This window comes from Centruroides vittatus, unplaced genomic scaffold, assembly GCF_030686945.1.
Source record: "Centruroides vittatus isolate TY-2023 unplaced genomic scaffold, ASM3068694v2 scaffold_435, whole genome shotgun sequence".
Lineage (NCBI taxonomy): Eukaryota > Metazoa > Arthropoda > Arachnida > Scorpiones > Buthidae > Centruroides > Centruroides vittatus.
Genome location: NW_027122708.1, coordinates 4,528,614 through 4,553,200, shown reverse-complemented (window position 1 = coordinate 4,553,200; position 24,587 = coordinate 4,528,614). Strand labels below are relative to the sequence as shown.

Here is a 24,587-nt window from a genome sequence, read left to right as displayed (position 1 = left end):
TCATTTTCTAGGATTTGTCGATAATCCAAATACAAAAATGAACATCCTGTATATCAAGTGCATGAAAATTTATGTTTAAAACATATACGTACAATAAAACTGAAACATAAAATTAATTGAGAGATCAATTTAAAATCTTCCTAAAAAATAAAATTCGGAAAGTAAAGTAAAATAATAAAAACGAATATTTTCTCGAATCTCGTATTACACAGAGTATTGTTTAAAATAGTAAAACTTAAAAAAAAGAAATAAATTTATTTTAATTATTTAAAAATCAAATTATTTATATTTAGTACTAAAATTACTTTTTATTAGCTGATAAAATGTCTTTAATAAAATAGGATAATATTTGGCAATTTATTTTCTCAACGTTGGCTATATTTTGGCGAAAATTGAGAATTGTTTTACGTTGTGTCGTTGCGTGTGGACTGGTCTTGCTTTAACCTGAAAGATGTCTAAACGAGGTAATTATTAATCTTATTAATCTTGTTTTAACATATATAATACATTGAAAATAACTGAAGAATTTTATAATATAAATTCTAGATAACGTTTTTATAATTTTAGTTTTTACGGAATTAGGCTGATCCATTGCCATCAGTCATATGTTTGGTTCTATGTTTGAATGATGATATAAATTTGTAAAATTTAAAAAGTATGGATTATCGGATATGATGAGATTGGTTAAATTATTTGTTTTAAATAGTAAATTTTTTCACTAGAGATTGATATTAGTACACTGCTATTAAGGAGTTTCTTTTGTTAACAATGATTTATAGTGTTAATTAAAATCATTGTAAATCGATTTTTTTAAAGGAAAATGTAAAAAGGAAATACAAAATAGGACAAAATAACAATAAGATGGGTTCAATTCAAGTCCTGAAGGATACGTTTGGGACCTTAACAGAGCTGTAAAGCATACTCGTAGGAACAAAACAGTCAAAAGAACCATACCTCTACACGAGACCCTTTGCGAGATATAGCCCCTCAAAATTATTCTATGTGACATATTCCTATGCTTACAGTGACCATACGTCCTTTATTTCACTGCTCTGTCCTCTAACTTTATTTATTTTCTAAAATAGGCATTTTGTCCTTTATTTTGTAAAGTCGACACAAAGTTTAAAAACATTTTTTTTTTAAATAATATATTGAACAAGTTAGTTTCGTGTACGCCATCATTACCAGTGTTGTCATTGTGTCGTGCACTGCTACATAGTGCGATAGTGCAGTGTGTCGCCAACCGAACGGCCCTTTGACAGTACCAGGGGGTGGACACTCTTATGGGAATTTTTGTGATAGTTTTTTAACCTCTAGTTGGTGGATGATACATTTGGAGCATTGGTGAGCATTCATCGCCACTTGTCGGCAATCTTTGGGGGCTTGAGCATGTGACATTTTTACTGTTGAGTGTCCCTTCTCTTTATAGTACACTCCTTTTCTTTGGACAGTACACACATGGACCTTGCATCAGTTACTATGCTTTTACGCAGCATTAATTAGGTATACAGGGACTACATGTGAGTTTTTAGTCTATTATTTCTAATTTTTCGTATTTAGGTATTATTTAATTTATATTTTGTAGACCATTTATCATGGAACCCAAAAGAAAATACATTTTTAATCAAACAGTACGAGAAGAATTTCCATTTATTAAAAAAAGGAATAACAGATAGTGATGTCAAATGCAACAAATGTTTAGCCAGCTTTAATATTGCAAATAGTGGCAGATCAGCAATTACATGACATATTCAGACAGCAAAACACAAAGAAGTGGACATCCGGGCTTCAACAAACAAATCATTAAACTCATTTTTCATTAATAAAAATTCTGATGACAACCTTAAAGCTTTAGCACTAAAAGAGGCATCACTCAATACAACAACTATTCATTTTGATCAAATGACTGCTCTTCTAAATTAATTAAGAAATGTTTTGAGGAAAAATATTCTTGTGCAAGAACGAAAACAGAAGCAATCATTTGTAATGTTTTCGCACCATATTCTTTTGAATCAATTAAAACTGAAATGAGCAAAACAAATATAACTACAGTAGAGAGTCATTAATCCGAATTGCCGGTTATCCGAACGATTTTCAGTTGGACTGTGTTGTGCTGAATCGAACGTTTTTGATACTAGATTTACTTCTAAAGTATAATTTTCATGTTTTTATATTCTTCAATAGATTTATTTTGTTTGTACAAAATGCAGAAATATTTTTTAACGATACGATAGCCTCGATTATTATTATAAAAATTTTCGTTCGGCTTAAAATCGACAAAAATTCAACACGAAGCGACACGCAACTGAGAAAAATTTGAACATCGGACAGGTTAATATATTTTTTCGTACATAATCGGTTATCCAAACAAATCACTAATCTGAACAACCCCAGTCTCCAATTGATTCGGGTTAACGACTCTCTACTGTATTTATTTGGATTGTTCAAATTATGGTAATATTAAATTGTGCACAATTCTGGTCGGATATTTTTTACCCAGTTGCAGTGTTAGAGTAAATGTTTTGAATATAAATAATTTTTCTGAAGAAACTTCAGATTAATATATCTGAAGTTTCTTCAGAAAACTTATTATTTAATTATTATTATTATTAACAAATTACATCAAGGAATCACTGTCAAAATTTGAAATTACTAATAAATTACTCGCTTTGTGTGCTGACAATATCAACAGCAATTTTGGTGGTTCCTAGAGAAAAGGAAAGAATAATGTTTTATTTAAAATGCGACAATCAAGTAAACATAAATTGATAGAAGCTAATTATGCTGCCACATTTTGAACAATTTCATAAGCACTGCTGTGGATTGTCTTCTGATAGATATTGAAGTGATATTAGTAAACATTTATTCACATTTCTGTATTTACACAATACAAGTAGAAGATTTGAAAGAATTTTGTGATGACACAGAGGTTCAATATAAAAAGCTTCTTGGTTACAGCAAAACACACTGGCTAACTCTTTTACCAGCTTTAGATAGAATTTTACAACTATTTAATCCATTAAAATCATACTTTTTGAATCTGGAAAAATGTCCCACAATTCTGAAAAACTTTTTCAATGAAACATTCGCAGAGGAATGGTTATTATTTATTCATAACCAAGCCTCAATATTTCACCAATATATTGAAAGCTGAATCACAAGAAATCTCAATATGCAAAACATCCATACTTCTAAAGGAATTAAAGCTAAAGTTAGTTGAAAGAAAAAATGAGGAGTTTCTTCCTATTGTTGTTAAAAAAATAGTGTTAGAAAAATCAGAAAATATTGGGTTGGGGAAAAAGAAATCCATTACTTTTATGTTTATTTCAAGACTAACATGGTTCGGATTGTCCGATTTGGGTCAAATATGCACAGTTTTGTTTTATAATTTGTTGCCATTTTAAAAGTAACTTCATAATGCCTCTCTCATAGAAGCCTTGGTCCCTATTGGTGAAAAATTCAACTAAGCAATTTTCACAATCTTCTTTTGATGCCAATTTTTTATCACTAAGGAAGTTTTGCAATGATAAAAAAAAATCGTAGGCACAAAAAACCTTTCTCACACTATTTCTAGCAGACAAAGAGTTAAGCCAAGCAATAAATTAACCTACATAGGCTCAACCAACAGATCGCTTACCAAAAGGATATCTGAGCATAGGTACGACGCGCGCAACAAAAAATTTAATTCCACCCTAGCCCAGTACGCAAGCGAACCCAGTATAACGGCCGAATGGGAAGATGCTAGGATTACCGTTCCTATTCTTGACTCTAGCAAACTTAGAACAATCGAAGCTATAGAGATCTTTACTGAATCCCTCAAAGGAAACTGCATTAACAGCAGGGATGCAGATTCGCTCTCCCCTGCCTGGCGGTCACTCCTCGATAACCCCCTTAATTAAATAGGCCGGTCCACCCTCTCCTTGTCCGTTTCGTTCTCTCGTGCAGTTTCTAAATTTATCAGGTTTCTTTTTCCTTTTTCTTTCTATTTCCCTTTTTTCCGCCTTTCACGATTCGCATATCTTCGACAATAGTTCACGCATCTTGGCTAATCTTAAAATATTTTCCAAGGTCAATTTCGTTTAAACCTTCTCTGCTAAGATGTCACTTGTAAGAGGAAACCCCTCATAAACAATGACGTCACGTAAACATTGGCTATCCGACTTTCCAACCGTCCTCAGTGCACCTGAAGAAGGCCTTTTAAAACGGCCGAAAACGTTTGTGCTCATTAATTTGTCTGCTAGAAATAGTGTGAGAAAGGTTTTTTGTGCCTACGATTTTAAATTAGTTCTAGCGTTGTGTGCAGAGATAATAAAAAAAAAGATGGTAATTGCTTTGTGCCAGGTCTGGACTATAAGGTGGATGCATCAAAACTTCCCAACCAAGCTCCCAGAGTTTCTGGCGAGTCACTATAGACGTGTGTGGCCTGGCGTTGTACTGATGAAAAACACCTCCTCTCCTGTTGGCCAATTCTGGTTGCTTCTGGTCAATCGCTAGCTTCAAACGGTCTAATTGTTGACAGTAGAGATCCGAATTTAGTGTTTGACCATATGGAAGCAGCTCATAGTAGATCATTCCTTTCCAGTCCCACCAAATGCACAGCAAAACCTTCCTGGCTGTTATTCCTGCTTTGACCACAATCGTTTTCGCAAAATATTGTCGTATGTGACCCATTTCTCATCCTCAGTCACCATCAGTTTCAGAAATGGGTCGATTTCATTCCGTTTGGCCAAGGCTTTGCAGATGGAAATTCGATCCATCATGTTTTTTTTGCTTCAATTCATATGGCACCCAAACATCGAGCTTGTTTTTAAATCCAGCTTTATGCAGATGGTTTAAAACTGTTTTGTTGTCAATCTTTAGTTCCTGGGCGATGCTACAACTGCTTACATGCCAGTCTACTTTGATCATTTCCATGATTTTATCGACATTTTCGATGACGGGCCTATTTATGCGAGGTGCATCTTTAACATTGAAATTACCAGAATGGAATCGACGAAACCAAAATTGTGCGTAATTGGCTATGACAGTATCGGGGCCATGAACATCATTCACAATTTCAGCTGCCTGGCTTGCATTTTTGCCTTTATCCAAGCAAAATTGTAAAACATACCAAATTTTCTCTTTTTTAACTTCCATCTTTTACACCCTATAATTCACAACTAAATCAACCAATCAAAAAACTGTAACAGAATTTTCTTTTATTACAGAATGTTGCTTTACAACGAGCACAAGTCTGAACTTGTTTGATCAATACTTTACGAGATATATATCACTACATCTAGTGACAAAATAATGGATTTCTTTTTCCCCAACCTAATATACAAGCCAAAAAATTCAATGATGCTGTGTACACATTTTATCAAATGTGCATAGATTATCTAAATAATTGGGACGTGTTATATTGAAATAGAGGTGTTTGAATGGGTTACATTACACAAAATCCCTTTGTGGGCAAAGGTAAAGGAAAGCTATATTTTTATTTCGAATCATTGGTCCATAAATATACTCAATGGTGAATTATTTTATGAAGTTTTGTGTGTAAAAAAATACTTCACAAACAAAAAGATCAATGAATGGTGACAGAATAACAAGTCCTGCCATCAAAGGTGGGTTGAGATTTTTGAACATTATACAGCAAAAGAAATTGCTTTCAAAAACATTTGTAAAATCGTAGAATTTCCTTTATATCTTCCCGGATCTAATGAATATTTTTATTTGTGAATATGTGGATGAATGAAAAAACCCAGTTAAAAGTAAGCACATTAGAAGCATGTGTTTCCGTCAAATACAACTTTCAAATGAACTGCTTGGAATTTTATGACTGTTTAAAGTGTGAACCGGTGCTATTAAAAATTAATTTTACTGAAAAGTATCAAAATTAATGTTATTTAAATTTTTACAATGTGTGTGTATAATTAAGATTGTTTAAAATTTTAATGTATGCATTGTTGTATGCTACTATTTTCGTAATAAATGTTATAAACTTATGAATTTTATAAGGTATTTTTTTTATTTTCTTCGATATGTCCTTTATTTTCCCAAAAAAACATATGGTCACTGTACTATGCTTCATATGCTTTTTTTTCTCAAATTTGGACAATTTTGAGAAAATACAACAGAAAATAAATTGGTACCTTTTAAAATATGACAATATATTTGAGGAAGTTCCTTCTGCTGCTGCTAGGCTTGCCTTGTGTTTTGCACATTTCAAGTGATTTTTAATGTCCGAACACCCACCATGAGTTATTGAAAATTCTGAAAAGCACATTTCACTTTGTCAATATGATTATCCATTTTTTGAAAAAGTTTATAATCTATTTTTAATTCATTAGTAAACACACAATTTCTTTTTGGCATTTTGGATATTAAATTAATTTAATGTACAGTACAAAATTAATAGCAAATGCTGACTAGCAATTTGAACTCTGCTAAGATAGGACATGTGCAACAATGACATGGTCAGTGTTAATTTCAGTGTTGCCAACTCTAATTGAAACAAAATATGTAAAAAATGAAATAAAAATATCTGGTTCTCATAGGCTACATGCTATTATAAATTTTGGGGAACATCTAGACAACATTAAAAGTACTTTTTTTTTTAGAAGCTGTAAGAGGGTCTCTCTTAGCCAAGACCATTATGGGTTCAGCCAGGCTCACAATGGGGTGGTGAGGGATGAGGGCAGCATATATTGTGTTTATTATTATTATTATTTTATTTTTTAGTCAATCTAGTCACTTCAATTCCTAAATTCAAAAATGCCTAAATATCTTTCAAATTGAAAATTGGGGAGTCGTGGACGGTGCTGGTGACTTTTCATGCGAGGCTAGAAGTGACGTTTTATCGTAGTATTGTGGAAAGTAATTGAATATGGCGTATCAGAAAGTTCACGAATACACAAATATTTTAGGAATAAGTTTAATAATGTGCTTATTGCAAATTGCGGGGATAGAGTCTAACCCTGGGCCTTTGGCTAGATCTCCTCAGGAGATTGATCGTGCAGATATGCAAAGTAAGAGGCGTGGAAGACCCCGGAAAGGTAGTGCGAAAGAATTAGAGAGAGGAGATGAGTTATTGAATCTGATGCAGGGTGAACAAGAACAAATTGTAGAAATCCCTTCTATAACTAAAAGTGGGATAGTGAGAGATTCAAACATTCAAGATTACTTTGCAGTGGCAGCGGAAGAGGACGAATGTGAAACGGAAGAGACCCAATATACTTTAAAAGGAATATACGAGTTAATTCAGGAAAAGTTTATGCAGTTAAATTCAGATTTAAGTACGATAAAAGTAGAAGTAACCTCACTAAAAGTAGAAGTAACCTCACTAAAGGAAGAGAATAGAAAACTGAAAGAGGAATTGGATAAAGCCTTCCAGAGAGTGACCGACCTCGACCAGATAGTTAAGTCTGGTAAACAACTGCAAGGTAAGCTGGAGTTTCAAATTGACTCTTTGAGAAACGAGAAAGTAAAGAATAATATTATAGTCCTGAACTTCCCGTTTAAGACAAACGATCTCGCGGATGAAATTAATTATTATATTAAGAACGAACTAGAATTACCTGACTGTTTGCCTGATAGTTTGGTCAGAGTGTCGGGCGGGGATGATAAATCTATTGTGAAAATTATATTAAGTTCTATCTATGAGAGAAACTCGATTTTGCGAGAGTTCTGGAAAAAGAGGTCAAAATTGTCAGGTACAGGAAAGGGAAAGCCTCTATTTATAGCAGATCTATGTAAGAGATCCAGGATCAGAAGGAAAAAATTAACTTCGATGATAAGTCAAGAAAAAGCAAAGGGACATAAAATAAAGGTTAGAGACGATTGCTTCATAAAAGATGGTAATATCTTTACGTATGATTTAAATTCGGAAGAAGTAATACAGATTAATTATTTTTTATGAGTCGCCAGACTGTTGATAGAGAGAGGCGGGAACAGGAGAGGTTGGAATCTGATGTTAAAAAACTGACTAATATTAAGGAAAATTGTAATCTCCACCAGGAGAGTTCATTAAACTTGTTACCTCTAGACCAAGTCGAGGAAAATATTCAGGCTATCTTAAACAAAATTAGCATAAGCTTTTGGAATATCCAAGGTCTATTTAAAAAAATCTATAAAGACCCTGTTAAACAGTTTTTACAATCGCATGAAGTAATGGGATTCACAGAGACTTGGATACCAGATATAAATAAGATAGGGAAGAGACCCCTAGAAGATAAGTTTTGGATTCTATATAGTAATGCTCAAAAGCCACAAAAATTTGGTCGACCAGTTGGGGGCTTGTTACTATTAATTAAGAAATCGTTTGGTCAACTAGTGCAAACACATATTACTTCCAGTTTTATATTCGCCTTGGTGGAATTAAACCAGAGGCTACAATTGTTGTGGGGAGAAGCGAGATTGGGAATCGTTCTAGTATATATATCCCCATCGTCAGCTGCTATAGGGCATATTGAAGAGATACAAGAAAAAATCAACCAATGGTTAATATATTCCGACCTTTGGGTGTTAGGTGGAGATTTCAATGGACGTATAGGCGACAAACTGGATACGATATATAAAGGAAAAAGTTTGAGAATTGATAATGCGAGGATATCGAAGGATAGAGTGTCGAACAATAATGGAGAAGTACTGTTAAATTTTACACGTGAAAATAATTTCTTTATGCTAAATGGGAGATTTACCGGAGATATTCCAGCGGAATATACGTTTATAAGCCACACTGGCAAGTCAGTCATAGATTATATCATTTGTTCAGAGGAGATGCTTAGTAAGTGTATAAAGTTGTCGATTCTTGACCTTGATCACTCAGATCATTTTCCAGTACAGTTGTTGTTGTCCGGAGATAGTCCAAGAGTGGAGTTCTGCCAGAACAAACTACAGAAACATAAAGAGGCGGGATCGTTGGGAAGTAGAAGGTTTGATAAACAGAAATTGTCACAAGATTTGCCAAAAAAGTTTGAGGAGATATTAGTCCAAGAATCACTCCACAGACCGATTGATAATTATGAGAATCTAATTGCGATAATAGATGCGTGTCGTGTAAAGTATAGGCAGGGATGTGAACCACGGAGATTTAAACAGATTTGGTATGACAATAGATGTTACTACTACAAGATAAGGAAGCAAAAGAGTTTAGCTCAGTTTAGGAAAACAAATCAAGAAGCAGCCTGGAAGAAATATGTACAGAACAAAAGATGGTACAGGAATTTTGTGAAGGCAAAAAAGAAAAGATATTTATCCGAACTTAACGATAGGCTGATAGAAGCTAAGGACTCGAAAGTATTCTGGGATATCATAAATGATTTTCGTCGACCCATTGGTTATTTACGAGAGCCAAGTTGTGTACCGTACACTAGTTGGCTACAGTATTTTGAAGGGTTCTCAGCCGATTATCGTAATAAAATGGATCAAGTTTATGTGGAAGAATCTTATACTGAGGTAAAAACTAGTGAAGAAGTGTTTAGTGTCCAGGAATTACAAAGATGCGTTGCGAAACTTAAAGTGAAATCAGCACCAGGTATAGATAATATTCCTAATAAATTAATTAAAAGTTTACCAGTATCTATACTTAGTTATCTTGCAAGACAATATAATGGCTTTTATTCAAGAGTAGTAGTTCCAGTTGACTGGAACAAAGTAATATTCTTCATGTTATACAAGAAAGGGGAAAGGTTAATACCTGGCAATTACCGTCCCATTGCATTATTACCGACGTTTCGTAAGCTGTTTACATCAGTGCTGCTTTCCAGGTTTATTGCATGGATTGATAGAGAAAATCTTAGGAATCCCACGCAGTTTGCCTTTGTCAAAAAAGGTGGGACTCAGTTAGCTCTATTTGTGTTAATGGCCATTGTACAAATTCAGCTGTATAAGAAGAGACAGAAAGTTTTCGCCTTATTCCTAGATATAGAGAAGGCATATGATGCAGTAAATATTAAAAACCTTCAAAATAAAATGCGATACTATCAAGCGGAGACTTTAATGGTAGAAATGATAGGATTGTTATTTGGAAGCTATGAAGCGACTATTAGACAAGATGACATGCAGTGGGCGCCGTTTAGGATAGATCGTGGGCTGTTACAGGGTGACCCATGGTCCCCCCACCTCTTTAATTTTTATACTTTTGATTTAAATAACAGTTTTGAAAGGGAAGAGGATGGATTCTTGATTGAAGAAAATATAGTTCACTCCATTGTCTATGCAGATGATATTGTGATAATCGCCCCCACTGCTGCTGCTCTACGGAGGAAAATTCAGCAAACAATGTTATATTTTAATAAATTAAAATTGAATATTAATCCGAAGAAATCGGCTATCATGGTGTTTAGAAATGGTTCTAAGCTTTCAAAGAGGAACATGTCATTTTATATTAATAAAGAGGAATTAAAAATAGTCAATGAAATAAAGTTTTTAGGGGTAATCTTAACCCCTATGTTGTCCTTTGAAAAACAAGTCAAGATGTCACTGGTCAAGGCAAATAAGTTAATAGGAAGTATAGGAATGTTATTTTCAAAAATTAAATTAAAAAACACCCAAACGCAATTTAAATTGTTTAATTCAATAATTGTAAATGCAACAAGCTATGCAGCCCCAATTTGGTGTTTGCCAAAATATCAGAAGTTAGAAGCGATTCAAAATAAGTTCATACGGAGAGTGTTTTTACTGGACTATAAAATCCCTGGAAGTATACTAAGATTAGAGTTGAATAGATTCAGAATGACGTCAATGTTGGTTAAGAGATGTGTAAAATTTTTAATGAAGGTGAGAGACAGTGGGCAGCTGTTGTTTAGTCTTTTGAACCAATTATATAGGAAATCATTACGAACAGAATCGAGAAAGAACTGGGTAAGTCACCTGACTAGAGTAATTAATAATTTTGGATTTTCGATGGGCCCGTTTATACACCTTCCGGAGATTAGTGAAGATTTATGTAAACAGCTTACTAGAAATGTAATGGAGAATTCATTGATACTTGATGTGGAGGATATCCGGACACGAAAGATGCCGAATTCATATAATATAATACTGGACTACCCTAATATTAATAATTACATGTTGTTTAATCTCCCCTTTGGTGTTAAGAGGTTCTTCGTCCAGCTTCGCCTTAATAATGATGTAATAACGATTGAAAACAAGATTTATATCTATTCTAAAATTGAATGTCCGAGGTGTTTAGAAAACTTCTCTAAATTTCATCTGGTCTGTGGATGCGAAAAAGCAATAGTGCTAAGACAAAGTTTCGATTTAAATATTTTAAATGAGTGCTCCTCGGAAAAAGAAATGTATATGTTTTTTCATGTGGCTAAGTTAAAATCTATTTATAACTTGTATAATTTTGTTAAAAAATTTGTAACTATATAACTGTTTATTTAATGAATGTTGATCATAACTCCCCTTGTAACAGGCCAAGGCCTATTACAAATAAAGATGAATTGAATTGAATTGGAAAAAAAAAAATTGAAAATATCTTTCAAATTGCAAAATATATTCAGAACTTTAATATTATTATTGAAGCTAAGGATGAAGATTAGAAGTGTGCCATTGGCACAGGTTGTCCTGAAAAATTTTGAAAATGCAGCTACCACAACTGAAAGTAATGTGCTATGGTGGCTCCCTGTGTGAAGTTAGATTCATAAAAGCATCAGAAGGGAGATGGAGTACACAATGCAAATGATCAGCCTGGAAATGTTTTGCAACTTTCTAAAGAAAACAGTTATTAACAAGCTTCTGAAATGGTATACTACAGACAGGTGCATTTCAAAGGGGAATCAGGGATGGATAGTCAGAAGTTGAATCTTTTTATGGGAGTCAGAGTCAATTTAAAAAAAAAAAAAAAATACTGAGTCAGAAGTCATGTATTTTTCTGCCAACCCTTATCCCTAGAAAAAACAATTTTATGACAGCTTGTTGACAGGATTTCTCCTAATATGAATATAAGGTCTGAGATGAACAACTGGGTTGTGGCAGTGTGACCACCTACCCTACCTCTGGGCTCCATATAACTTGACTTTTACTGAAACTAAGTGGACACTGTTGAGGGCACTGACAGCATTGCCAGCAAAGTTAACAATGCTGTCTTTCTATTTAAACTGCCTAATTTCCATAAATGATGCCTGAAAATTTAAAAAGAGAAGACTAATGAAAATTAGGGCAAAAGGCATTAACTGCAGAAAATAATTTAATTTTTCTGCCATTAGCAGGTTGAATAAATGTCCTAACTTAAAATGCATTCACCACTTAAAAATGTAATGCTTACCTGTACAGAAAATATAAGAAATTTTGCTTATCTTTAGGGCTGAAATACATTGCTTCAACAAAGTAGTCTATTTTATGAAATTTGTAGATTTTTTTAATACCATTTATAAAAAGAAATCCTAATTTAAGGGACTTCTTCAGAAAGTTAATTGAAAATTGTTCCTGGAAATTTCCAGGAACAATAATTTTCAATTAACTTTCCATTGTGAGCCAGGTGTTGCCATTGCATGCTAACTCATCTACTGGTTAGCTCAAAATGGTGGCACTATGTTTTGACCTTGGGTGGATTCTGAATAACTGGCCATGTTTTTACTACTCTGTGCCAAAAAGGAAAGATGACTGATTTTCTCCCTGCTTGTTCATTGGTGTATGCTTATCATGCCACTTGTGACATCATTCCCCTCCCCTTGCACTGGACCACATGACACAGCATGAATGGGTTTCATTTGGTCAATGCTAATATATATAATGTTTATAATCATATGACATTATTGTCTCGTTTTAATATTTAACTTCTTTTCCAGTGAATTCTGATTGGTTAGGTCACTTTTTTTCTCAATACAAATGTCTGGGTAGAACCGAGACAAGATAGGCCTTAATTAGCTACCTCTAGTCAAAATTATTTTATTTCAATGATTAAACTTTAGTCTAATTATAGCCCAAAACAAACCTGGTTCCTGGATACTTCAATATTAAGATTTAGGTATGATTGTTACATATTTTTGTTAAGAACTGTAAAAGTTGCTTACAATTTTAAAAAAGTGACCAAAAAAATTTTTAATTTGTTTTGTTTTCTATTGCTTTAATATTTTGTGATTTATATTTCTAACTCCAAGTCCATATTTTGGTGGATTTTGTTGCAAACATACATAGTAACACAATATTTAATTAGTGAAACACCTAAAGCCATATACAGACTTACAATCTATAATTATACTAATTTTTAAATAACGAGCAAAGAATGCTCAGCATTGCCTGTGAACTCAGGAGAGGGTTGAGTTGTCTTTGTTATAAGATAGTGTGTTTCCCACAGGGGGAGAGAGTAACTATGCAAAATTTGGTGTAAATCAAAGTTTGGCAATTTGTAGGGAATTTTTTGAAGGATTGTAACTATGCAAAATTTGTCCAGATTGCTCAAAAGGTTTTGGAGTTTGATGATAAGGTCAGAGAGGAGTGTGGAGTGTGAAGTTTTATGGTAGTTCATGTTTCCTGTAGGTACTGAGAGTAACTATGTGGAATTTGGTCCTGCTTGGTCAAAGGATTTGGGAGTTTGTAGAAGAAATGAAATCAGCAGGAAGGAGTGGGGGGGATATAATTTGCTTGCCTTTGACATGGATGTATTTTATGACAATTGGAACTTTCTTTACGGCATTTTATTGTCGATACAGCTTACTTGCACATGTGTACAGTACATCTGAAAAGTAACTGAAAGAACTCAATTTATGTAGGTAGCTATCTTATAACACAGTGGTTCCCAAACTTATTATGCTCATGGATCCCTTCTCATAGCAAAAACCTGACCATGAACCCCAAGTGAAATAACTCTATACAACTGCATTATAGCAAACTTTCAAATTTAACTTTGATGTCTTGGATGGTAAATGGTGACGTAAAAATAAAATATAAATAAAACATTTTTATATTTAAAGTAGTATTTATTCAAATTATAAATTTTGTTTTAAAATACAAAAGCACATTATTTTTAATGAGATGAGTGAATCTGATTGGATGATATGAGATTATTTATGTTCAACCTGATGTTTGTGAGTAACATTTGTAAATCTCTGTAACTACTAATTTGCAGTCAATTTCTTTTTTTTTTTCTTTTCTTTGTGATGAGGTTCATAACTGCACTAAATCCACGTTCTACTAAATAGGAAGACGGGAAAGCAATCAACAGCTTCTGTACAGTGGCACATAATGCGGGATATAAAATTAGTATCTGTTTTTGTAACCAGAATTTGTGGTATCCTTGTTCAAACATTGGTTTCAGCTCCTCATTTGTGGATAATTCAATAAGTTCCTCCTGTATTAGTATGGCTTCATCTGAGTTTGTGGGTCTACTTGCAAAAGGAGTCCAACACCCAATCGGGGATGCCCAAGTGAAGAATATCTTCAAATCTTTGGCTGAGGTCAGAATGAAGAGCTGTTAAGTGTTGAAAATAAACAAGCAAATCATCTAATTGTGTAAATAAATATATAAAAGACAACGTTTAACAAAATTACTTTGCTTCCGGTTATTCGTCCGTTGTTCGCTTCAGTTGACAGTCCAATTTCACAAACATGGAGGTGACCTTTCCTTAGTGGCTACTGCCTATGCAATAAAATGCAAAAAAAAAAAATTTATATTTTATATTTACTCAAATTGTAATTTATGTGAAAATGCGATAGCACCATAGGATGTTTTTTTACCTTTTTTTGCATTTTATTGCATAGGCAGTAGCCTCTGAAGAAAGGTCGCCTCCATGTTTGTGAAATTGGACTGTCAACTGGAGTGAACGACGACGAATAAACGGAAGTAAAGTAATTTTGCTAAACATTGTCTTTTATATATTTATTTACTCAATTAAATGTATTACCATCGGCCTTGTTTTATATTTTATATTTATTCAAGCAAATCATCATCTCATTTCTGCAATTTTGAAAGATTTGGAAACAGAGCATTCTCCTCTCCCCAAGTTTTGTTTGTATAAAAAAGTTTTACAATAAATGCGGATATTATACTTTTAGTTTTGATTAAATTTAATTGATCACCTTGTAACTTCAAATTGGTTTCGTTAAATTTGGCAAATAAGTCAGTCATATATGCTATGTCATTTTTTTAATTAATTAAATTGAGCTGCAAATTATTGTCTTTGCTGTCCAGGAATTCCAACACTGAATCAAAGAGTGCATAAAATCAATTCAAACATGCATCTTTAGATAACCAACAAACTTCTGTGTTAAGTAGTAAAAAATTATAATCTTCATTTTCTGAACAAAGTTGAGCAAATAATCTCTCATTTAAGGCATTCCTTTTGATTTTATTAACTGCCTGCCTGAATGACATAATGTAGTGAGCCATGCAAGCGTTCACTAAGGTTTTTGGCAACTAAATGGTGTTGGTGAATGACGCAATGTACAGATAATATATTCGGTTTAGCTTGTTTCAAGTATGCCAGAAAGCCTCGGTGTCGTCCTACCATTGCTGGAGCACCGTCAGTAGCAATGGAGAGGATATTACTCAAGGGTATATCTTTTGCATCAAAAAATGTTTTTAATTCATTAAATATTGTTTCACCTTTTGTATCAGTTTCCAAACATTTGGCAAATAACAATTCTTGGGAAATATTCTCATCTTTTACAAATCTTACACAAGCTAAAAGTAATGCTTCATTTCCTGGCAAAGTTGCCTCCCCAAGCTGTGTAGAGAATTCAGATGTTTTTAAGTACTCGCATAAAGAATTTTCTACAGACTGAACCATTTTGTCAATCTTTCTTTGCACCGTATTATTACTCAGTGGAATTCTTATAATATCGGAAGCTGGTTTATGCAGCACAGTGTGTATTATACAACTTCACTTACAGTTGATAGAATGATATGCAGCTATCCAGACTTTGCAATCAGTAAAGAAATGTTATAAGTACGCAGTCCATGTTGTCACAAAGACTTGTTTCAATGACGGTGTTTTCAAATATTTTTTTCTAATTGTTTTAGAAAAAGTTAAAACTTTATCTTTTCTGTCATTATGGACTTTTGTCAAACGTTCCTTAAGCTTAGAAGGTTTCATTGATTCGTTTGACAAAGTTTTATTACATAGAAGGCACATAGGTAAAGTATTATTTGTTGGTAACAGAATAAAGCCACATTTTAAATATTTAACACTATATTGTCTGCATTTTTCCTTTGGCTCACTTATATCTGTAAAAAAGGGCACAACTTTAAGATACAAGAAAATAGAACAAATTATTTCTTTACAAAAAATCACTATTTATAAAAACTTCTTATTTTTTGCAAAGAAATAATTTATTTTAATTTGCAAATGGAATAATATTACAAAATAACACTCAAATCAATTAATTATTTAAGATGTAAGGGTAAAATTTTAAGTAATAAGCAGTGGCGTAGTGTGGATGTCAGCTGCTCGGGGCAGAGGAAAATTTCACTGCCCCTTATTTACGTATCTCAATTTGAAAGACTAAAATATACAGTAATTCTAAAGAACTTTTCGGCAAGAACAATCATCATTATTGTGTATTGTACAGGTTACAAATAAAAGTCGTGTATATATGTTTTACAATATAATAATTACATTTATTACAAAAATTTTTACACTTATGCCACTTACATTGATATAACAGGTATAGAACACTTATGATTATACCTTGACGATTGACAAGATTAAGTGATTAACAAATGGAATTTAAAACACAAATCGACTTCCAATTAGAACTAGAACGATACTGTTACTATTTATATTTTTATTGAAAAATAATATAATTGTTAGAATTAAAAACAACTTCTGTCTTTAACTAAAACTTTATTCGTCTACTTTTTTTAAGAGCAAAGTCTTTTATTGAACTATCAATGTCTATAACATTGAAGTAATGCAATTATAGCTTGTAAATAATTTAACTTTGGGGTTTTGGATTTTGTTACTTTATTTTTATTTACATTTGTAGGACGTGGTGGAACAGCTGGAGCAAAATTCCGCATTTCTCTGGGTTTACCAGTAGGTGCTGTAATTAATTGTGCAGATAATACTGGTGCAAAAAATTTATATATAATTGCTGTCAATGGCATCAAGGGTCGTTTAAATAGACTTCCTGCTGCTGGTGCTGGTGATATGATTGTTGCAACTGTTAAGAAGGGAAAGCCTGAACTGCGAAAAAAAGGTAATTGATTTTTAATTTTATTAATTGTTTTTATTTATATTTTTAAAACTTTAAGAAGAGTTTTCTCATATTTTAATGTTTCAGTCATTATTCTATCTATGAGGAATGATTTTATTTTTGACAAATTTTCAATTTAAAAATTAAGAGACTCAACTTTCAAGTTTTTTCTGTAAAAAGACATCAGAAAAAATACTTTACAAATTACAGTAGAGCATCGTTTATCCGAATCAATTGGGTACTGGGGTTGTTCGGATAACCGATTATGTATGAAAAAAATATATTAATCTATCCGATGTTGAAATTTTTCTCCATTGCATGTCACTTCGTGTTGAATTTTCGTCGATTTTAAGCTTAACGAAAATTTTTATAATAATAATCGAGGCTATCATATTGTTAAAAATTATTTCTTTATTTTCTACAAACAAAATAAACATATTGAAAAATATAAAAACAAAAAAATTATACTTTAGAAGTTAATCTAGTATCAAAAACGTTTGATTCAGCAGGACACAGTCCGACTGGAAAGCTTTTGGTTAACCAGCGTTTTGGTTGACCGGCTTTCGGATAAACGTTGGCACCCCTGCTCTACTGTATTTCCAAAATCATCAATGGACGCTTATTGATAAGTGAAAAAACATTGGATTCCAACAATGCCTGTTGGAATCCAATGTTATTTCACTGACTTTCTCCATCCTCTTATGTCAAGGGTGCTTTGGGTGAGCTTGTATGGTTCTGCATTACATTATTCTTTAAGATGTTGACTGCTGACCACAAGTTAACTCATAGGTGATTGTTTCTTTTTGGACACCTATAAGTTATCTCATGAAACACAATCTGGCTTACAGCATCTGATACAAACATACTCATAGAAATAACTGTTAATCCAGATGCCCATTATTCATTATTAAGAATGAAAAATAGTCATGGCCTCACATAATAAAATAAACAATAAAATATCAGATAAAAATTAAGATTACTGTCTTTTGGCATTAATAAAGTTTTTGACGAGTAAAACAAAAATAAACACAAAATATCCCACAAGCACTTTTGACATGTATAGAATGTCTTATTCAAAAACAAATTTTAGTATGTTGATGTTAAATTTTAATATTAATGTTACCTAGCTGTACCTGGCCACACGTTGCTGTGGCTCAGAAAGAAAAGAGAAAGTGCACATTTCTAATATGTTTAATTTCACAATGCTTGTGAGTATACAATATTTTTTGTTGTTCCATTGTCTGTGCAAATATAGAGATTGTCTGGTTTGTCGACTCTAGAACATGCAACATATAATTGTCCATGTGAGAAGCAATCCGTGCCTAGATCTAAACTGCACAATTCTAAAGATTGGCCCTGAGCTTTGTTGATGGTAATTGCAAATGCCAATCGAATTGGGAATTGCAATCTCTTAAATTGAAATGGCATATCTGTTGGAATCATAGGAATGCAGGGAATGAGGACATCTTCACCTTTGAAAGGTCCTGTCAAGATTGTTGCTTCTATGATGTTGCTCATTAATTTTTTTACTGCAAGCCACATGCCGTTGCAAAGCTTGATAATTGGCACGCCAATTTTCAATTGCAGTACGTGCGGTGGCATTCCTGGCAGATTGAGTAAATTCAAAAATTCTGTTGGATAATTAACCGCTTCATCTGCTTCCACAACAGTGTTGATGGACTTGTATGTGACTGCCTTGCTTTGAATGTTAGACTGAATAATATTGTTAAGTTCGTACATGTCTTTTTTCTTGGCCACAAGAATTGCTCGTTCACTCAGCCAATCATGATTCTTATAATTGGTTTGAGTATTGGGAAATACTTTTTCAACCAATTCTTCTTTTGACGTCACTAAATTGCAGAAGTTATGAGGCAATGAAATTCGTCCTGAGATCAGATCAACCGGCACCTTTCTGTTCCCAATTTTCAGCAATTGATGTGCGAATATCTCAGCTGGCTGATCATTTTGCAGCTGGACATGCATATTTGTAGTTAATTTTAACATCTTTACATGTCATCACAGAGTAGAGTATTTCAGGCAAGCATTTATTTTGTCTGCTGGTGTGAATCGAGGAATTATAGGTAATGTTTGCCTGAAATCTCCTGCAAGCAATATTAATGCATTCCCAAATGATTTGATGTTTTCTTGCAAATCTTGCAATGATCGATCAAGAGCTCGAGCAATTTTTTGTGCGCCATTGTGCATTCATCCCAAACAGTAAGTTTGCATTTCTGCAATACTTTTCCCATGCTGGATGCTTTGGAAATGTTGCACGTGGGAGTTTCAATGAATTGCATGTTCAATGGCAATTTCAAAGCAGAATGAGCAGTTCTTCCACCCTGGTAGCAATGTTGCAACTATTCTGGACGACGCAATAGCCTTAGCTCTTGCATAGCTGCAACATGATTTTATAAAAGTAATTATATCATTAATTCTAATGTTTTTATAAATTTTAATTGTAGAAAAGATAACATCTAAAGCAAGATACTTAATTTTTTTGAATATATATTTATATAGAAAATTATGATAAATATCAATTTTTGATAGAATAATTTGATTGAAGGAAACAAAATTGTATTTGAAAGTTGATGTACTTAAATTTTATTTTTATGCAATAACAATTAGTTTTCTAATTTCAGTTATGCCAGCAGTAGTGATTAGGCAGAGAAAGCCATATCGCAGGAAGGATGGTGTTTTTCTCTATTTTGAAGATAATGCTGGCGTAATAGTAAACAATAAAGGTGAAATGAAAGGTAACAAATTTTTTATTGTTATATTCATAATTGTTTAAAATTATTGTTAGTACGTGTTTGTCACAATCATGCAGCTAATATATATGTGATTTTTAGTTTGTATTAAATTCCTTTTATGTTACAATATGAACTGTATTTGTTTTCATAATAGCTATATACAGGGATCCTATGCACCTGGAAAGTCAGGGAATTTTTCCTTGAGTGCCTTGTTGATTTTTTTTCTTCACAATATGGTTGAACAAGTGTAGCTGTCTGCAGGCAACAAAAAGTAAAGTGATGCAATGCAACTTACAAAAAGGGGAGCAGAATATTTTCAGGACCCAAAATTTCTCCCAAACATGCACACAACCTTCCAAAAATTATTGCATGCATAATAAAACCATAATGAACCAATTGATGATTATTATTACATAGTTTGAAAAATTGAAATTAAATCATACATATAATTAAATAGGCCTATCATACAATTTGCCATGCAACACTAAACTCATAAGCTAACATAAAAATATTTCAGATTAAAAGAACATTTTAATTTAAGCACATGCCATTATCATCAAAGGATAGCATACACAATTATAAACTTGATGTAATATGTTGATTAATAGAAATAAAATTGAAGTCAGTGCCATGAATGATTATTTTTATTTTTAGCACAAACAGAAATTATTGGACCTTTGGCATCCAAAAATACAAAATTTATTTATGACAATGACTTCAGAGTGAATTTTTATAAGGCTCAAAAATTTCAGTTTAGGGTGAACTTGAAGTAATGAACACCAAAAAGTACTTTAAAAAGGAAAATTTCAGATTTGGCAAGAAAATTTTTGTATTATTGAAATTATTTTCCCATCATGGCTGTTTTATCTAACTTCTAAAACATTCCTTTACATTATTTAAGTTAAAGTATTTTAACTAAAGTTAATAATTTAGAAAGTTAAATTGTAAATGTATGTAATTTTTCCTATTAAATAATTTCATTAAAAACATTTAAAATTTTAAGTAATTTCATAAAGTTATAAACAACACAAGCTGAGTCTGGGCCCTGGTAATTGATACTGACTTCCTTATGTGCTTAGCCCATCAATGACTAAGTGGATAAAACACTGGTAGTTGTTTGCAGATTTGCATCTTACCAATGGGTTAGGCTCTTGGTTTTCTTCGTGGCTCTGGTACCTAAATAAGATCAGTTTCCTAAAGAAAGTCTTTCTGGGAAGCATTGTTCCTTGGCATATTGTCCAAGTGTTGCATTGTCTTCTTCCATCAATCTATTCATTGTGAGATATTTAACTGCTTTCTTTATCTGAAAGCATCATCTGAAAACACTGAAAATTTTCACATTGTGCATAGTGTTATTGTACTGTACATGGTGTAACTAGAAATTTTCATATCGGTATTTCGGATAACAGATGTCTCAACAATGTGTGATCCGTGGATTCCTGTGGGCCTGCAAATGTGTTTACAGGGATCCTTGAGTTTATAGAAGAAAAAGAAGCCTATTGTGCAAAATTAATGTGTGGGGTGTATATAATAAGAGTAAAAATGTAAAGAATACATAAGTGCTATTCATTATCATCATCATAATCATTATTTTTTTTTTACTATACCCAAAGACCAAGTTCTTATGTAGTTCTTTAAACTTTGCAAAACCATATCAAATGAGCTAATTTTAATTTTTGCAGTTGGTTTTGTTCTTTTTGTAGTTTTGTGGGTTTTTCCCTCTACATTTTTTAGTAAGTTTTAAATTTTAACTTTTACAATTTTATTAGTTTTACCCCTTTTAATTGGTTGTTTTTTAAAAGCATTGTTATTCCAGCAGTAAATGTCAATATTATTTTAGTATTAACAAACGTACAAAAAAAAAGGACTGAAGGGAGGCAAATAACCCAAAATGCAAATAGTCTATTTTATTCGTCAAGGGTTCTTGTGTGATAAGTTCTACACAGCAATTTTGTTCTTTTTCCCAAAACTAATATTGATTTGTTTATGTGAAGAAGAATTATAAAATGCAACATTACAAAATGCCGGGGAATCAAACTAAGTCCCAAATATAACATGGCAATGTCAATTGTCATTTATAAATTTTAAAACAGCTGTATTAATTATGCAGTATTATGAATTTGAGAAAAAAGTGTGTGCTGCTATTAATAATCTAACATTGATTAAATTTTTTTTTTCTGAAATATTTTAACTCTCCAAATCCCTTCCAATTACTATTTAAACTCTCAATTTGAAGGCAAATGTTAATGAACTGATTAAGAAAAAATGACAATACCATCTAAATTAAATTTATAATTTTTTGTACTTTATTTATTTTTCATTTTAATAATTTAGATTGCAGGCAATTTTTGATTTTTTTTCAATTTATTAATATTTTATAAAGTAGGAAATATTAAGGGATAAACTTAATAAATGTATACTTTTGTACATGGATTCTACAGGATTTGTTAATGAATAATAAATAATGACTTTTCTTTTTTTCAAAGTCACATAGATTTATGATTGTGGATTGATAACAGATAAACTTATTTAATTAAACATTTTAGTTTTGATTTTAATGATTTTGCAATTTTTAAAAAAATGTAACTGTTAGTTATTTTTTCTAATTAAAAAGTTGAAGAAGCAATAGCATATGTGCATTGTAAATCAAATGCTGTTTTATAAAACTCCACATTGACAAAGTAAAACAGGGAGGTTCCAACATTTACAATATTTCTTACAGTAAAACATACTGTAAGAAATGTTGTGGGTCAGGGAATTTGTACAAAGTTTGGTCAGGGGAAGTCATGGACCTTAAAACAAAAAATTTGAGTAGGAACCCTGTATACATTTATAATGATATTTAGTAATCAGTATGTGTTAATAAAATAAAGAATTATTTAAAAGTAATGGCATTGATTGGCTATGCATGAGATGGATATTTATGGAAAAATTTATATAATGTAAAAATTTTAATTAAAAAATTAAACTAAATTTAAAGGTAAAATGTAACTTTTCAACCACACACCCTCAGCAGTAATGTAAGTCACATAAAACACCTTATTTTGACAAGGAAAATGTTTAATGGTGCAGCTTGGCCTGTGTGGCCTTTGTGCCAAAAAACTCAATCAACCAAAAACATCTAACTACCATAATAACCACAAATGTTTTCAGCTTGCTCTATAAGCCATCTTCAAGCATTAAATTACATTCTATCATTAGAATATAACATTCTAATGGAATTTTGAATATAACAAATTTAAATATGAATAAAAGAACACACACAAAACAAAACTCAAATTAATAATAAAAGATAAAATATAACTGCACTGTAATAGATGCACTGCAATTATCATCATTTGGAATAGAAATTGTTTTTGTCTGAAACAACTATAAACAAAAAACTAATTAGGAAAGTATTTAATAAATATATAACTACTACTAAGCCGCAATAGGTTGGTCACCTTTCTAATTTTTTCCAACAAATTTTTATTATAAAACAAACATTTTTTTGGTCTTTAGTGGCCTGCCTCAGGTTATTGAATGTAAAAAAACTGGAAGATAAAAGACAGCATTCTAAATAATCTGCATTTTTTTCGATAACCTGAGATAGGCTGCTAAAGAAGACTGAATGTATTTGTTTTATAATAAAAAATTTGCTGGAAAATGAGAAGCATGATCTATTGTGGCTTAGTACTCATATTCCTCCATAACCTGAAACTTTTCTGCTATCAAAATATATGAAGATTATGGCAAACTTTTAAATTAAAATGTGTTTGAAGATTTAATAGACAATTTCAAATACTTATAAGTGAGAGAAAAATAATGGCAGCAGTTCCAGTTTGCTGGAATGTTAAATTAGACACTTATAATTGGCAGAATATGGATCATATGTCATAGATAAAATTTTGACCAGATTGGCTGTGTGACATTTTTATTAAAATTAATGATTTTTACTAGAATTGTTATTTAATAAATAATAATTTGGATAATAATTTAATAATAAATCATAAAATTTTATTTTAAATTTTAAAAAATTTAAATTATTGCATCTTTCAACGACAATGGAGGATTTTCCAAATTTATCAGGTTAAATCAAGGTTTGGAATTATTTTTACATATATTTAACAATTATATATATCTAATTGTGCTATGTGTAATTATATGTATATGTACTGTACATATACATGCACAGTTAAGTGAAATTACTAGAATTTTATACAATAAATGAATATATAGTATATAGAAATAATTCTAAACCTTGATTTGGAAAATCCTCAATTATCATTGAAAGATACAGAAATTTGAATTATTGCTTACTAATATGAGTATTTTAAAATAAAGGAACTTTTAAATAGATTATTTTTTTCTAGGTTCTGCTATTACTGGTCCTGTTGCAAAGGAATGTGCTGATTTATGGCCCAGAATTGCATCAAATGCCAGTAGTATTGCATAATAATGCAAATATATTGTAATATTTCAAGAATTTAAAATAAAATGTTTTAAAATTCTCATTATTTTTATTCAAAAACTACAACTTTACTGATTTTAATTGAATGAAAATAAGCATTACACACCCAATATCCAGAAAGAAACTACAAAACATTACTTCTGTAGTACTTATTGTGGGCTCAATATGTGCCGTGACATTTGATGATAGGGAAGCTGTGTTTCTGTAAGAAGCTGACTTCCACGGGCAATCAGTTAATTGCGCGTCAGTGGTGGCCTAGG

General features: G+C 32.0%; 1 protein-coding gene across 1 annotated transcript; it reads left to right on the top strand.

Annotated features, from left to right (window-relative positions):
* The first annotated feature begins 374 nt into the window (after positions 1-374).
* On the top strand, positions 375-24,370 carry RpL23 (ribosomal protein L23). Its single transcript, XM_067287234.1, has 4 exons — positions 375-464; positions 16,918-17,130; positions 19,767-19,880; positions 24,230-24,370. The coding sequence occupies exons 1-4, from the start codon at positions 452-454 to the stop codon at positions 24,310-24,312; spliced, it is 423 nt and encodes a 140-aa protein (XP_067143335.1). The 5' UTR covers positions 375-451; the 3' UTR covers positions 24,313-24,370.
* Positions 24,371-24,587: the final 217 nt, after the last annotated feature.

Bases quoted from the DNA above. Each gene is read 5' to 3' on its own strand.
- RpL23 (XM_067287234.1), top strand. The intron at 17,131-19,766 runs GTAATTGATTTT...TTCTAATTTCAG, and splicing joins GCCTGAACTGCGAAAAAAAG to TTATGCCAGCAGTAGTGATT. The intron at 19,881-24,229 runs GTAACAAATTTT...ATTTTTTTCTAG, and splicing joins CAATAAAGGTGAAATGAAAG to GTTCTGCTATTACTGGTCCT.